We start from the raw sequence: 14,064 nt of genomic DNA, 5'->3' as shown, positions 1-14,064 counted from the left end.
TATATATATATATATATATACACACACACACACACACGTGTGTATATATGTGTGTGTGTGTATATATACACACATGTATATATATAACGGGGAGTTAAAAAAGTAATGGAATATATATATACAAATATATGTGTATGTATATATACCATTAGTTTTATTTTATTATTATTGTTTTTTGAGATGGGATTACACTCTTGTTGCCCAGGCTGGAGTGCAATGGCTTGATCTCAGCTCACTGCAACCTCCGCCTCCTAGGTTCAAGCGATTCTTCTGCCTCAGCCTCCCAAGTAGCTGGGATTACAGGTGCCCACCACCACGCCCAGCTAATTTTTTGTATTTTGTAGAGATGGGGTTTCACATGTTAGTCAGGCTAGTCTCGAACTCCTAACCTCAGGTGATCCACCTGCCATGGCCTCCCAAAGTGCTGAGATTACAGGCGTGAGCAACCGTGTCCAACCCTATTCCCTTAGTTCTGTCCCTCTGTAGAACCCTGACTAATAGAGTCATTTCTGGTAAATGCTAATGTTAGACAGAAACGAAACTTAACATCAGCCAACCACAAGCAGCCAACTAACATATAATTAAGTAGCTGTGGACTTTTCAACAAAGGAAGCCAAAAAAGGAGATTTTGTAACTGTAACCAATTTTATATATATATATATATATATATATATTTTTTTTTTTTTTTTTTTTTTTTTTTTTTTTTTTGAGAGGGAATCTTTGTTGCCCAGGCTGGAGTTCAGTGGTGCAATCTTAGCTCACTACACTCTCTGCCTCCCGGGTTCCAGCGATTCTCCTGCCTCAGCGTCCAGAGTATCTGGGATTACAGGCACATGCCATCACACCCAGCTAATTTTTGTATTTTCAGTAGAGACGGGGTTTCACCATTTTGGTCAGGCTGGTCTCGAACTTCTGACCTCAAATGATCTGTCCGCTTTGGCCTCCCAAAGTGCTAGGATTACAGGCGTGAGCCACCATGCCTGTCCCCAATAAAATATCTTGCTTCCACATTCTCCCCATAAATATTTGCCTCTGATGCATTGTCATGGGAACACTCAACCTCTTTCCATCTGGTGTTCCCCAATTCAAGAATTGCCTGTTACTCAAGTATACTCTTAAAAAAGTTTTGTTGATCCTCAGACTTTACATTTTAACACCACCCTACCTCCTAGAGCGCCAGTTTTCTGATCTGTAAAATGGGTGTTGTGGATCTTTCACTCCCTAGGACTGTAGGGAATAGAAAGTCTCTGGTTGTCAATGTCAGTCAATGTCAATTCCTTCTGCCTCCCCCATTTCACTACTGGGAACTCCGAGGCCCAGAGAGGGGCATTAACTAATGTCAACTTTAATAACGGGATTCAAGCAATATGTTTAAGTAATTTATTTAAGCGTAAAAGAAAATATAGGAGGAGGCAAGTTGCCGTGGCTCAGTCCTGTAATCCCACCACTTTGGGAGGCTGAGGTGGGAGGATCACTTGAGCCCAGGAGGTTGAGGTTGCAGTGAGCCTGATCCGCCACTGCACTTCAGCCTGCGCCATAGATTGAGACCCTGTCTCTGAAAAAAAAAAAAAAAAAGAAAGAAAGAAAAGGAAGGAAATTAATCTATATCAAAAGGTCAGTCCTTAAGGGGTCTGCTCCATTTCTCGGTATCCAAAGTCAGCCCTTCTCAGGGCCTAACAACTTTTAGAAGCCCCAAATAGACAGACTGTCCATTTCTTTCTGCACTTGGCCCGGTCTCACTGCAAGCCACGCCTGGCTCAGCCCCGTCCCGCCTTGAGCCTCGGTGTTCCCACCTAGGGGCGGGCAGCCAGGGGCACTTCCGCTGGCCCAAGTGATCTGCATGTGGCAGGGCTGCGCAGTGGAGCGGCCAGTGGGCAGGATGACGAGCCAGACCCCTCTGCCCCAGTCCCCCCGGCCCAGGCGGCCGACGGTAAGTGCGAGGCTAGCTGCGTCCCCGCGCCTCTGTCCTCCGCCTCTTCCCTCCCTTCCAGTTTCTCCTGCCCGTCCCTCCCAGACGCCCGAGCCCCCTGCTTCTGGCGCGCTGTCCCCCTTCACCTCGGGCTGGTCGCTCTCTTCAATCTTTGCCGTCCCTCCTGCTGGGATCACTCTCCTTTCGCGCCTCGGTGTCCCTTTCTGGTTTGGCTCTGTCCAGCCTTTCCTCTTTGCCCTTTTGCTTCCTCCCTCTACATTGGGTCTTCAGTTCCTCTCCCTTTTCTCTTCCCCCCCGGCTTGTCCTAGCCCACGACTCCTCCTCTGCCCCACCTTCTCCCCTGCTCCCGGTGGGAGAAGCCCATCCAACCAGCTCGGCCAGAGGATCTTTCCCTCACCTGCAGCCCTCTCCAGCCTGCCCCTGCCCCTTGGCTGGGTCTCCAGCCTGCCCCTGCCCTCTGGCTGGGTCCCAAATCCCTCTGCTTGCCTGCCTGGTCCCCAGCTTGGGTGAGGGGAGTTGGGGAGGAGGATGGGGAAAAGGCTGCGTGCACTCTGGGAGCAGAACATTCGGGTTCTCTCCTGCACTGAGAGTCATCCTGAAGACCTGGAGGAAGAGAAAGCAGATCCAGCAGCAGGGCAGCGTGGCTCTCTCTAATAGGGCCATGATCACGTCATTGTTGTTGGCTATTGACAAAGCCACATGCCTAGTGCCAGGACCACCCTAGGTGATCCATAAATGCCTGAATGAATTACTGGGGAAGTGTAAGGCACTGTGCATGATGCCAGGTAGGGCAAGATTGGCCTTGAACAGAATACTAGATGCTCCTGTAAATCAGAGGGTATTCCCCTCCCTTAGGAGCCTCACAGAGTTTTTGTTTGTTTGTTTGTTAAAATAGAGATGGGGTCTCGCCATGTTGGTGAGACCCAGGCTGGTCTCAAACTCCTGGTTGAGACTCCAGGCTGGTCTCAAACTCTTAGGCTCAGGCAATCCTCCTACCTCAGCCTCCCAAAGTGCTGGGATTACAGGCATGAAACACAGCACTTGGCCAGGAACCTCACAGTCAATGAAGAAACAGGGAATTGCAAGGGAAGAACTGCCAGGCCAGTGGAAGTATAGTAGTGTAGGACTTTCTGGGATCACAGTGAGACAACCCACCCCGAAGGACTCCCAGAGGAATTCATCTGAAGGATGAGTGGGGTCAGAGAAAGGAGTGTGGATGGCAAGTGAGTGAGCTTCTGGAGGTGAGGGGGCTTGCCCAGCTCTGGATTGGAGGAGTGGGGAGCAGCAGGCAGTTCTGGTAGTTGATTACGAGGGGTGAAGTAGCAGCCTAGTTGCAAAGGGCCTCTAAACCTTGTTATGGAGTCTGGAGTTTATCTGGAAGGGAATGAAACGTTACTCAAGTGTTTAATGCAGGGAGTGACAGGATCAGATTTGTACTTCAGAAAATGTACTCTCAGCCAGGCATGGTAGCTCATGCCTATAGTTCCAGCACTTTGGGAGGCAGAGGTGGGTGGACCACCTACCTCAGGCGTTCGAGGCCAGCCTGGCCAACATGGCAAAACCCTGTCTGTATAAAAAATACAGAAATTAGCTGGACATGGTGGCACACGCCTGTAGTCCCAGCCACTCTGGAGGCTGAGGCAGGAGAATCGCTTGAGCCTAAGAGGTGGGGGTTGCAGTGAGCCGAGATTGTACCACTGCACTCCAGCCTGGGCAACAGAGTGAGACCTTGTCTGAGAACAAAAAACAAGCAAACGAAAACAAAAAAACAAAAAGAAGCTTAGGAACACAGCTGAGGTCTTGTTTGTTAAAGAAATGGAGCTGAAGATGTCAGTGCAGGAAACGGTTTTTTGTTTGTTTGTTTTTGTTTTTTGAGACAGGGTCTCCCTCTGTCACCTAGGCTGGAGTGCAGTAGTGCAATCTTGGCTCACTGCAACCTCTGCCTTCCGGGTTCAGGCAATTCTCGGCCTCCCAAGTAGCTGGGATTACAGGCATGCACCACCAGGGCCCAGCTAATTTTTTGTATTTTTAGTAGAGATAGGGTTTTGCCATGTTGTCCAGGCTAGTCTTGAACTCCTGGCCTCAAGTGATCCTCCCACCTTGGCCTCCCAAAGTGCTGGGATTACAGGCATAAGCCACTGCACCCAGCCTGTTTTTTTGAAGCATCTGGAAATTAGCTTCAGAAAGGATATTTGATGTGATTGGATCTGTTAGACTTTCAGAGCTGGGGAAGCTTAGCATTCTTTTGGTCCATTTTGCCTCCCTGTTTCACAGATGACTAAGCTTAGTTCCAGAGACGGAAAGCAAAGGGCCCTGGGCACATATCAAAGTATTGGCAGTAGGGGGGCAGGATGTTGGGAAGGATGGCGGTGAGGCACCCTTACTGTGTTGGAGTCATGCTAATACAGGTATCATCTCAGCTCCAACTTCATCACATCCTAGCTGTGTGACTTCTGTCTGAGCTTTCCTTGCCTGTAACATGGGGACATTAGGAGGACCTGAGAGCTTTCAGCGGTGTAGGAGTAATGAGAACATATTGGTCCATTCAAGGGTTAAACTCTGCAGCTTTGCATTTAACTGCGAGCTTTACAGAGGTGACTTCAGGGTTAACCAAACAGCCCTGCCAAGGGGCCTTGAGGTTTATGGGAGAAAGAATCAGAGGTTCTGGGCTTATTTTTCTCAGCTCTATTGTTTGGCTGCTGTCAAGATGCGTCCTCTCCTCTGCCTTCTCCCTTCCAGTCAGCAGAACTGTCCCCTGGTAGGAGATGTTGTCATGGCAATCAGATTTCTCCAGCAGTTCGGTTGACTTTGGCTCTCTTAACTCCAGTACTTTAATCTTAGGAGAGCCCACAGACCAGTTGAGAATGAGGACACACCTAAATCAGACTGAGGGACATTCCTGAGCCCTGTCCCCATCCCCACTCTTGTGGTTAAATCTTTCCTCTAACACTATGCATCTATTCCTCAGCAGCAGCAGCCATCACATCCCTTAGGAAACCTTCTCTGACAGCCTCCAACCCACATCCACAAAAAGACCTGACCCCTCCTACCTTTCAGTCTTCCCTCTCAGCACCTACATGCTTAAGCCGTCTATTTCGCTGTCTCCACTGTGAGTTCCTTGAAAGCAGGGACTGTGTCCTGTTCTTCTGTTTGGCACAAGGTTTGCATGTAATAGGCCCAACATACATTTTGTTGAATGAATGAGTCACTAAGGGAATGAAGAGTGAAGGTATTGGAAGACTGAAGGTAATTTATGTAATGACTAAGAGCTCAAGCTTGGAGTAAAACGGACCTGAGTTCAGATTCTGACATCATCACTTAATAACCAGTCTTAGTGCTCAGCCCAGGGTCTGGCACAGAGAGGTGGCCTCTAAAAGTTTTGTTGAACAACCAAACTTAACTTGCATTTGCACTGCACTTCGCAGTTTGTGAAGCAGTTTTACACCCACAATATGTAGAGTTACCGGCCTTTTCATTACGAAGAATATTCCTGTTATTATTTAAGTCTCATGGGCCTATATTTTGAAAAACATTCATCAAACAAATTTCATTTTTGCTGGGCGTGGTGGCTTGCATCTGTAATCCCACCTGCTTGGGAGGCTCAGGCAGGAGGAAGCCTTGAAGCCAGGAGTTCAAGACCAGCCTGGGCAACATAGTAAGACCCGTCTCTAAAAAAATTTTTTTAAATAACCAGATGCAGTGTTGAATGTCCTGTAGTCCCATCTACTGGGGAGGCTGAGGCAGGAGGATGACTTGAGCCCAAGTTCAAGGCTGCAGTGAGTTATGATCATGCCACTGCACACCCAGTCTGGGCAACAACAGAGCAAGACCGCATCTCTTAAAAAAAAATTCAATTTTCTGGCCGGGGCTGTGGCTCACACCTGTAATCCCAACACTTTGGGAGGCCAAGGTGGGCAGATCACTTGAGGTCAGGAGCTCGAGACCAGCCTGGCCAACATGGTGAAACCCAGTCTGTACTAAAAATACAAAAATTAGCCAGGCATGGTGGTGCACATCTGTACTTGGGAGGCTGAGGCACGATAATTGCTTGAGCCTGGGAGGCTGAAGTTGTAGTGAGCCAAGATCACATCACTGCACTCTAGCCTGGGCGACTGAGCGACTCTGTCTCAAAAAAAAAAAAAAAAGAAAAGAAAAAATTCCATTTTTAAATCAATCAAGGGCATGTGAACTGTTAACCAGAACTTCTAATCTATATGAAATAAGAATGTTTGTCCCCAACTCCCAGCACAGGATGTGGACACATAGTAAATACCCAAGAAATTCTTCCTAAATGAACACATGTATGGTTTCTTTAGTCTTTCTGAAATGTTGGAATTGTCCCTCCTCCTTCACCCCCAGCTTTTATTATATCTTAGATCAGAGTTGAGCATCCCAGGTTGGAAACTCTTGACTTCATAACAACTCCACGTCCCCATTTTACTTTCTTCTTCTTATTTTTTTTTTGAGTTGGACTCTCATTCTGTCGCGCAGGCTGGAGTGCAGTGGCATGATCTCAGCTCATTGTAACCTCTGCCTCCTGGGTTCAAGCGATTCTCCTGCCTCAGCCTCCCGAGCAGCTGGGACTATAGGCACGTGCCACCATGCCTGGCTAATTACTGTATTTTTAGTAGAGATGGGGTTTCACCATGTTGGCCAGGCTGGTTTCGAACTCCTGGTCTCAAGTGATCCACTCACCTCAGTCTCCCAAAGTGCTGGGATTATAGGCATGAGGCACCATGCCCGGCCTTTACTTTAAAAAAAATTTTTTTTTCCTTAAATCTATTTAAAAAACAACAGAGATGGGGTCTTGCTATGTTGCCTGCGCTGGTCTCCAACTCCTGGCCACAAGTGATCCTCCTGCCTTGGCCTCCCAAAGTGTTGGGATTACAGGCATGAGCCACTATGCCCGGCCAATATCCTCATTTTATAGATGAGGAAACTGAGGCTGTAAGAGGGAAAAAGGCTTGCCAAAGGCCACAGACTTTGGAAGTATCATTGCTGAGACTTCCTTCCATGGCAGCCTCTTCCCATAACGTTCTTCTGTTATTGTTGTTGTTGTTATTGTTGGTTTTTTGAGACAGAGTCTTACTCTGTCACCCAGGCTGGAGTGCAGTGGGGTGATCTTGGCTCACTGCAGCCTCCACCTCCCAGGTTCAGGTGATTCTTGTGCCTCAGCCTCCTGAGTAGCTGGGATTACAGGCGCGTGCCATCACACCTGGCTAATTTTTGTATTTTTAGTAGAAACAGGGTTTTGCCAAGTTGGCCAGGCTTGTCTTGAACTCCTGACCTCAGGTGATCTGCCTGCCTCATCCTCCCAAACTGCTGGGATTACAGGCGTGAGCCACCGTGCCTGGCCTCCTCCCATAACATTCTATGACCTAAAATTAAGATGCTTGAATGGGTATTCTTTTTTCAAACAGAAATCTTTCTTCCTCTTTAAAATGCCCACCCTCGGCCGGGCACTGTGGGAGGCTGAGGCAGGCAGATCACGTGAGGTCAGGAGTTTGAGACCAGACTAGCAAACATGGCGAAACCTCGTCTTTACTAAAAATACAAAAATTAGTTGGGCATGATGGCAGGCGCCTGCAGTCCCAGCGATTAGGGAGGCTGAGGCAGGAGAGTTGCTTTAATCGAGGTGGAAGTTGCAGTGAGCCGAGATTGCACCACTGCACTCTAGCCTGGGTGACAGAGCGAGACTCCGTCGAAAAAAAAAAAAAAGCCCACCCCCTGGAGCAACACAGCATAAATATAACCCTATTTAGTAAGATGGGCCTTTCACTAGCTGAAGCCAATCATTATGGCTCCCCTAAGTTTTTTATCCAGTTATCCTTTGGATAAAAATAAGTAATGCGCTCAGGGGAGATGGCGTGTTGGTTTACTCTGCCTCTTGTGCCCCCAGATGTCTACTGTTGTGGAGCTGAACGTCGGGGGTGAGTTCCACACCACCACCCTGGGTACCCTGAGGAAGTTTCCGGGCTCAAAGCTGGCAGAGATGTTCTCTAGCTTAGCCAAGGCCTCCACGGACGCGGAGGGCCGCTTCTTCATCGACCGCCCCAGCACCTATTTCAGACCCATCCTGGACTACCTGCGCACTGGGCAAGTGCCCACACAGCACATCCCTGAAGTGTACCGTGAGGCTCAGTTCTACGAAATCAAGCCTTTGGTCAAGCTGCTGGAGGACATGCCACAGATCTTTGGTGAGCAGGTGTCTCGGAAGCAGTTTTTGCTGCAAGTGCCGGGCTACAGCGAGAACCTGGAGCTCATGGTGCGCCTGGCACGTGCAGAAGCCATAACAGCACGGAAGTCCAGTGTGCTTGTGTGCCTGGTGGAAACTGAGGAGCAGGATGCATATTATTCAGAGGTCCTGTGTTTTCTGCAGGATAAGAAGATGTTCAAGTCTGTTGTCAAGTTTGGGCCCTGGAAGGCGGTCCTAGACAACAGCGACCTCATGCACTGCCTGGAGATGGACATTAAGGCCCAGGGGTACAAGGTATTCTCCAAGTTCTACCTGACGTACCCCACCAAAAGAAACGAATTCCATTTTAACATTTATTCATTCACCTTCACCTGGTGGTGATCCTCAGGAGCAGAGACTGTTATGAATTCTGGCGTGGCTTATGAAATTAAAAATTGCCATCAAAGCCATTTTCTTTTAATTTCACAAACATCAGGCAATTTCCAGGGTTGGTCTAGAGCCTTGCCACTAAATATTGATCACTCATTTAAGGACTTTCCACTCCATTGCAACTGATGCCACTATATTTGCCTAGCAACTTGCAGCTACTTCCTTTTCAAAGCCTCATGTATCTCCCAGACCCTTCTCTTGAAGTCCAATAACAAGACCAAGTAAGAATGTTTCAACAATGCGTTGGCAAGAGATGTGAGATGACAACAGGAACATACAAGATACTGTGAATCTAGATGTTCTGACCTAAAGATGTAGTCTACATAGCCCCAGCTTGGGGTCCAATCCATCTGTCTCTGGCATGTGCCTTCATGTAGTAGGTGCTTTCCTGATCCCCTTTGCGAGATGCTGTGGGTGCTAACACCTCAGAGCTGTCCTCTTCTCTAGAGTGGAGGTTTTCAAAGTGCATCATCAGCATTACCTGTGAACTTGCTGGAAATACAAATCCTCAGGCCCCACCTCAGACCTACTGAATCAGAATCTCTGGGGGTTGGCACAGCATTCTGATTTACCAAACCCTCCAAGTGATTTTGATGTATTCTAATTTTGAGACCATCTCTAGAAAAGAATTGCTACCTCTTGTATGGAGGTACAAAAGACTGACCTCTTACATCAAGGAACTTCCTTTCCCAGGGCTCCTCATGGAATCAAGCTGAAGTCAGTCTTCTTCTGAGAGCACATTCTTACTCAGTTTTTTTCCTCTGTCCTACGCTGCTTCTCTCACTCCCCTTCTCCTAAGAGCACTCCGTCAATAAACCACTTGCACGAGAGTCTCAGTTTTGGTTCTGCTTCTCACCCTAATACAGGACTTGTCCTCTAAAGGAGGATACATGTAGACATTCATTCTTCTCCAAGTCCAGGTCTGAATTATATGACCCCCTTCCCTGCATAGTAGCTTGATCAGCTATGTGGGTTGTCTGGGACCTTCTTGGGACATAGGGTTTCTTTCTTGGGACCAAAGGGTTTCTTGGGATACAGGACTTCCAGTATGAAAACTTGGAAGTCTCATCGGGTGCAGTGGCTCACGCCTGTAATCACAGCACTTTGGGAGGCTGAGGCAGGCAGAGAACTTGAGGTCAGGGGTTCAAGACCAGCCTGGCCAACATGGTGAAACCCCATCTGTATTAGTCTGTTTTCACGCTGCTGATAAAGACATACCTGAGACTGGGCAATTTACAAAAGAGAGAGTTTTAATGGACTTACAGTTCCACGTGGCTGGGGAAGCCTCACAATCATGGTGGAAGGTGAAAGGCATATCTCACATGACAACAGACAAGAGAGAGCAAGTGCAGGGAAACTCCCCTTTTTAAAACCATCAGATCTCATGAGACTTATTCACTATCACGAGAACAACATGGGAAAGACCTGCCCCCATGATTCAATTACCTCCCACAGGGTCCCTCCCACAACATGTGGGAATTCAAGATGAGATCTGGGTGGGGAGACAGCCAAACCATATCACTGTCTCTACTAAAAATAAAAAAAATAGTTAGCCAGGTGTGGTGGCACATGCCTGTAGTCCCAGCTACTTGGAGGCTGAGGCATGAGAATCGCTTGAATCTGGGAGGCAAAGGTTGCAGTGAGCCAAGATCTCGCCACTGCACTCCAGCCTAAGTGACACAGGGAGACCCTGTCTCAAAAAATAAATAAATAAATAAATAAAACCAACTTGGAAGTCCCAGGCAAGCTAGAATGAGTACTGCCTACCCAATCCTCTCTCGCTTTATTTCTTTTCCCTTTGGGACACCTCTTCTGTGGTGACAGATCTGGAAGTGACCTCCTACTCAAGAGAGACCATGTGTACCTATAAGAACCTGGCTTTGCCTCCTAATGGGATAACCACTGTGTCTAGCCAGACCTTTCACAAACCACTGAATTTTTCACTTTGTGATACCTTCCCCTCCTGCAGTGTCATGTATATTTCAACCAATGTCCAGAAACTTTTCTTTTGGGTTAGAATCTGACTCCTTGAGGATACTTTCAGTTTTCTGTTCCTTGCCATTTCTTCAAAAGGCTGAGCAGCTGTCTCTAATACTTACAACCGACAACAGTAATTCATCCCATCCCTTTGAGAGCTCCGGGTTTGGGCCTGTGGGGTTGCTCCTATGCCCAAGTATTTTAAACATATTGTTCCTTGCCCTTGAGAAAAAAGGTCTAGTCTCCATGGTATGAGAACTTTCTAGGCCAGGCATGGTGGCTCACACCTGTAATCCTAGCACTTTGGGAGGGTGAGGCAGGAGGATTGCTTGAGCCCAGGAGTTCAAGACCAGCCTGAGCAACATAGTGAGACTCTGTCTCTATTTTTAAATTTTAAAATTAAAAAAATAAAAGAACTTTCTGGCTCCTCCTATTGCTAGAATCTCTCTGAGTCTCAAATGATAATAAAAAAGTCTCTTCCAACTCTGGTAAAACCACATACCTGTTCTCCCTGAGAACCTTACCAATCCCTTTATAGTTGTCCAGGTTGAATAAGGCAGTATGAAGAGCAATGGTTCTCAACTTTGGCTGCACATTAATTAGAATCACCTGGGATAAGTTAAAACCCTCCAATGTAGGGCATACCCAGGCAACACCTGAAACAAATCAGAATCTCTAGAGGTGGGGCCCAGGAAATAATATTTTTTAAAGCTCCTTCAGATGATTTCATTGTGCAGTTAAGACTGACAACTGCTGTAGAGTCTCATTAACTTCAGGCCAATAGCAGTCGACCCAAACCAGGGGTGACCACTCCTCTTCATTGGTATGGACCCCATTCTAATTACCAACTTGTTCTAATCTATGGTGCGTATCAGGGCCAGGACTAGGCTTCTCGCTGACCTCACTTTAGTCTTGCCCTGGTGCAGATATACATGATTACATGAGTTTTAATAAACTCAGATGGGGAAGGGTGCAGTGGCTAACGCCTGTAATCCCAGCACTTTGGGAGGCCGAGGCAGGTGGATCACTTGAGGTCAGGAGTTCAAGACCCACCTGGCCAACATGGTGAAACTAAATTTTCTACTAAAATACTCTACTAAAAATACAAAAAAATTAGCCAGGTGTGGTGGTACATGCCTGTAATCCCAGCTACTTTGGAGGCTGAGGCAAGATAATCACTTGAACCCAGGAGACAGAGGTTACAGTGAGCTGAGATCATCCCACTGCACTCCAGCCTGGGCAACAGAGTGAGACTTTGTTTCAAAAAAAAAAAAAAAATCTCAGATGGTACTCCAAGAGGGATATTTCATCTGCTTATGAGTACAGGTGTTCATATGTTAATTCCCCAAATAACTTTTCCCAAACTTTTTATTTGGAAAGTTTTCATATATACAGAAAAGGTAAAAGAGTAGTATATTTAATTTTTTTCTTTTTTGAGACAGGTTCTCACTGTGTTGCCCAGGCTGGAGTGCAGTGGCACCATCTCGGCTCACTGCAACCTCCGCCTCTTGGGTTGAAGTGATTCTCCTGCCTTGGCCTCCCGGATAGGTGGAACTAGAAGTGTGTGCCACCACGCCGAGCTAATTTTTACATTTTTAGTAAAGATGGGGTTTCACCATGTGGGCCAGTCTGGTCTTGAACTCCTGACCTTAGGTGAGCTGCCCACCTTGGCATCTCAAAATCCTGGGATTACAGGCATGAGCCACTGCATCTGGCCCACATTGAACTTTGTACCTAGCTCCACCAGTTATTACTATTTTGACACATTTATGCGATCTTTCTCTATACACATGCATATATACATTTATAATCGTTCGCTGAACAATTTGAAGGTAAGTTGCAGACATTAACATCCCTCCACCTAAATACTTCAGTTTACATCTCCTAAGAATAACACGATTACCATTATTTCTTTTTTCTCTCTCCTTCCTTCCTTCTTTCCTTCCTTTCTTTTTTCTTTTTTTTTTTTTTTTTTTGAGTCAGGGTCTTACTCTGTCACCCAGACTGGAGTGCAGTAGGACAATCACAGCTCACTCCAGCTTTGACCTCCTGAGCTCAAGCAATCCTCCCACCTCAGCCTCCCCAGTAGCTGGGACTACAGGTGTGTACCACCATGCCTGGCTGATATTTAAAATTTTTTGTAGAGATGGGGTCTCCTTATGTTGCCCAGGATGGTCTCCAACTCCTGGGCTCAAGTGATCCTCCCACCTCGGCCTTCCAGTGTTGAGATGACAAGTGTGAGCCACCACACTCAGCCCACATTATCACTTCTTTAAAAATTAACAAATCTAGGCTGGGCATGGTGGCTCACGCCTGTAATCCCAGCACTTTGGGAGGCTGAGGCTTGTGGATCACTTGAGGTCAGGAATTAGAGACCAGCCATATAGTGAAACCCCATCTCTACTAAAAATACAAAAATTAGCCAGGCATGGTGGTGTGTGCCTGTAGTGCCCTCTACCTGGGAGGCTGAGGCAGGAGAATTGCTTGAACCTGGGAGGTGGAGGTTGCAGTGAGCCAAGATCGTGCCATTGCACTCCAGCCTGGGCAACAGAGAGAGGCTCTGTCTCAAAAAAAGAAAAAAAACTAACAAATCTAAAATATTACATGTAATGTATTATCTATTTTGACAATTGTTCCACAAATGTATTTTATGGTCTTTTTAAAAAGTCCAATCAAAGTTCATGCATTACACTTGGTTGTTAGGTTTTCTTCAGTTCAGAGATTCTCACCTTGGTCACATTTTGGAATCAATCAGTCAAGTAGCCTTAAGAAATATGGGCTCCATCCCTAGAGACCTTAATTTAACTGTTTTGGGTGTGATCTGACCATTGGGTTTTTAAAATCTTCCTCAGGCATTTCTAAAATTCATCAAAATTTGAGAAAAACAGCTTTAGTCTCTTAGTCTACAACAGTCTCCCTTTTTTACTTTGATATTGATCCAAACTTACTTGATGCACTAAGTCCATATCTACTTGGCCTAAGAACTTTGACTTCCCTCTCCATCAAAGTCTTTTTCAGCTGCTTCTAGGAGTCCTTGGGATTGGTGGTGGTGTACTTGTAGTGTGAATCATTCTTTGTTCCAGCCTTTTTTTTTTTTTTTTAAATCATTACCTTGCTCCAGGGTAATCAGTACCACTTGGCCCATGGTTCAAATTGCTGCATTTCCTGGATCATGATTTTCCTAGGGTCTATGTAGAACTACCATCAATGGACGTTACTGGTGGGATTTTTTTTCCTCATTATTACTTTGGTCTGAGCATGGACACACCATGCTAATGCCAGGGATAATATGCATCAACATTTAACTAAAGGCTTGAGGATTATATATAGAAAAGTTCCCAACTTGCTATTCTATGTGATTGTTCTGAGCACAAGACCTTTGGTATGTCCTAAGAGGGTCCCATATCGAGCAAGCAGTGTTACAACTACTTCCAGGCTTACCAAAAAACTACCTCCTTCACCAACTCCAGGGTTGCCTCCACACCTGGTGACACGAATGCTTCCCAGAGTAGCTGTAGGCTGCTTCACTGCT

General features: G+C 46.6%; 1 protein-coding gene and 1 long non-coding RNA gene across 2 annotated transcripts; one reads left to right on the top strand and one right to left on the bottom strand.

The window, feature by feature from the left end:
• Positions 1-1,366: 1,366 nt before the first annotated feature.
• Positions 1,367-2,571, bottom strand: LOC134807266 (uncharacterized). Its single transcript, XR_010147290.1, has 2 exons — positions 2,056-2,571; positions 1,367-1,555 (listed from the first exon to the last, which is right to left on the bottom strand). It is a non-coding gene; the product is annotated as an uncharacterized LOC134807266 (long non-coding RNA).
• Positions 1,505-9,385, top strand: KCTD14 (potassium channel tetramerization domain containing 14). Its single transcript, XM_003313223.7, has 2 exons — positions 1,505-1,930; positions 7,830-9,385. Exons 1-2 carry the CDS (start codon positions 1,841-1,843, stop codon positions 8,505-8,507), a joined length of 768 nt encoding a protein of 255 aa, XP_003313271.1. The 5' UTR covers positions 1,505-1,840; the 3' UTR covers positions 8,508-9,385.
• The last annotated feature ends 4,679 nt before the right edge of the window (positions 9,386-14,064 follow it).

This window comes from Pan troglodytes, chromosome 9 (assembly GCF_028858775.2).
Source record: "Pan troglodytes isolate AG18354 chromosome 9, NHGRI_mPanTro3-v2.0_pri, whole genome shotgun sequence".
Classification (NCBI taxonomy): domain Eukaryota; kingdom Metazoa; phylum Chordata; class Mammalia; order Primates; family Hominidae; genus Pan; species Pan troglodytes.
This window is presented reverse-complemented; position numbering and strand designations above follow the sequence as displayed.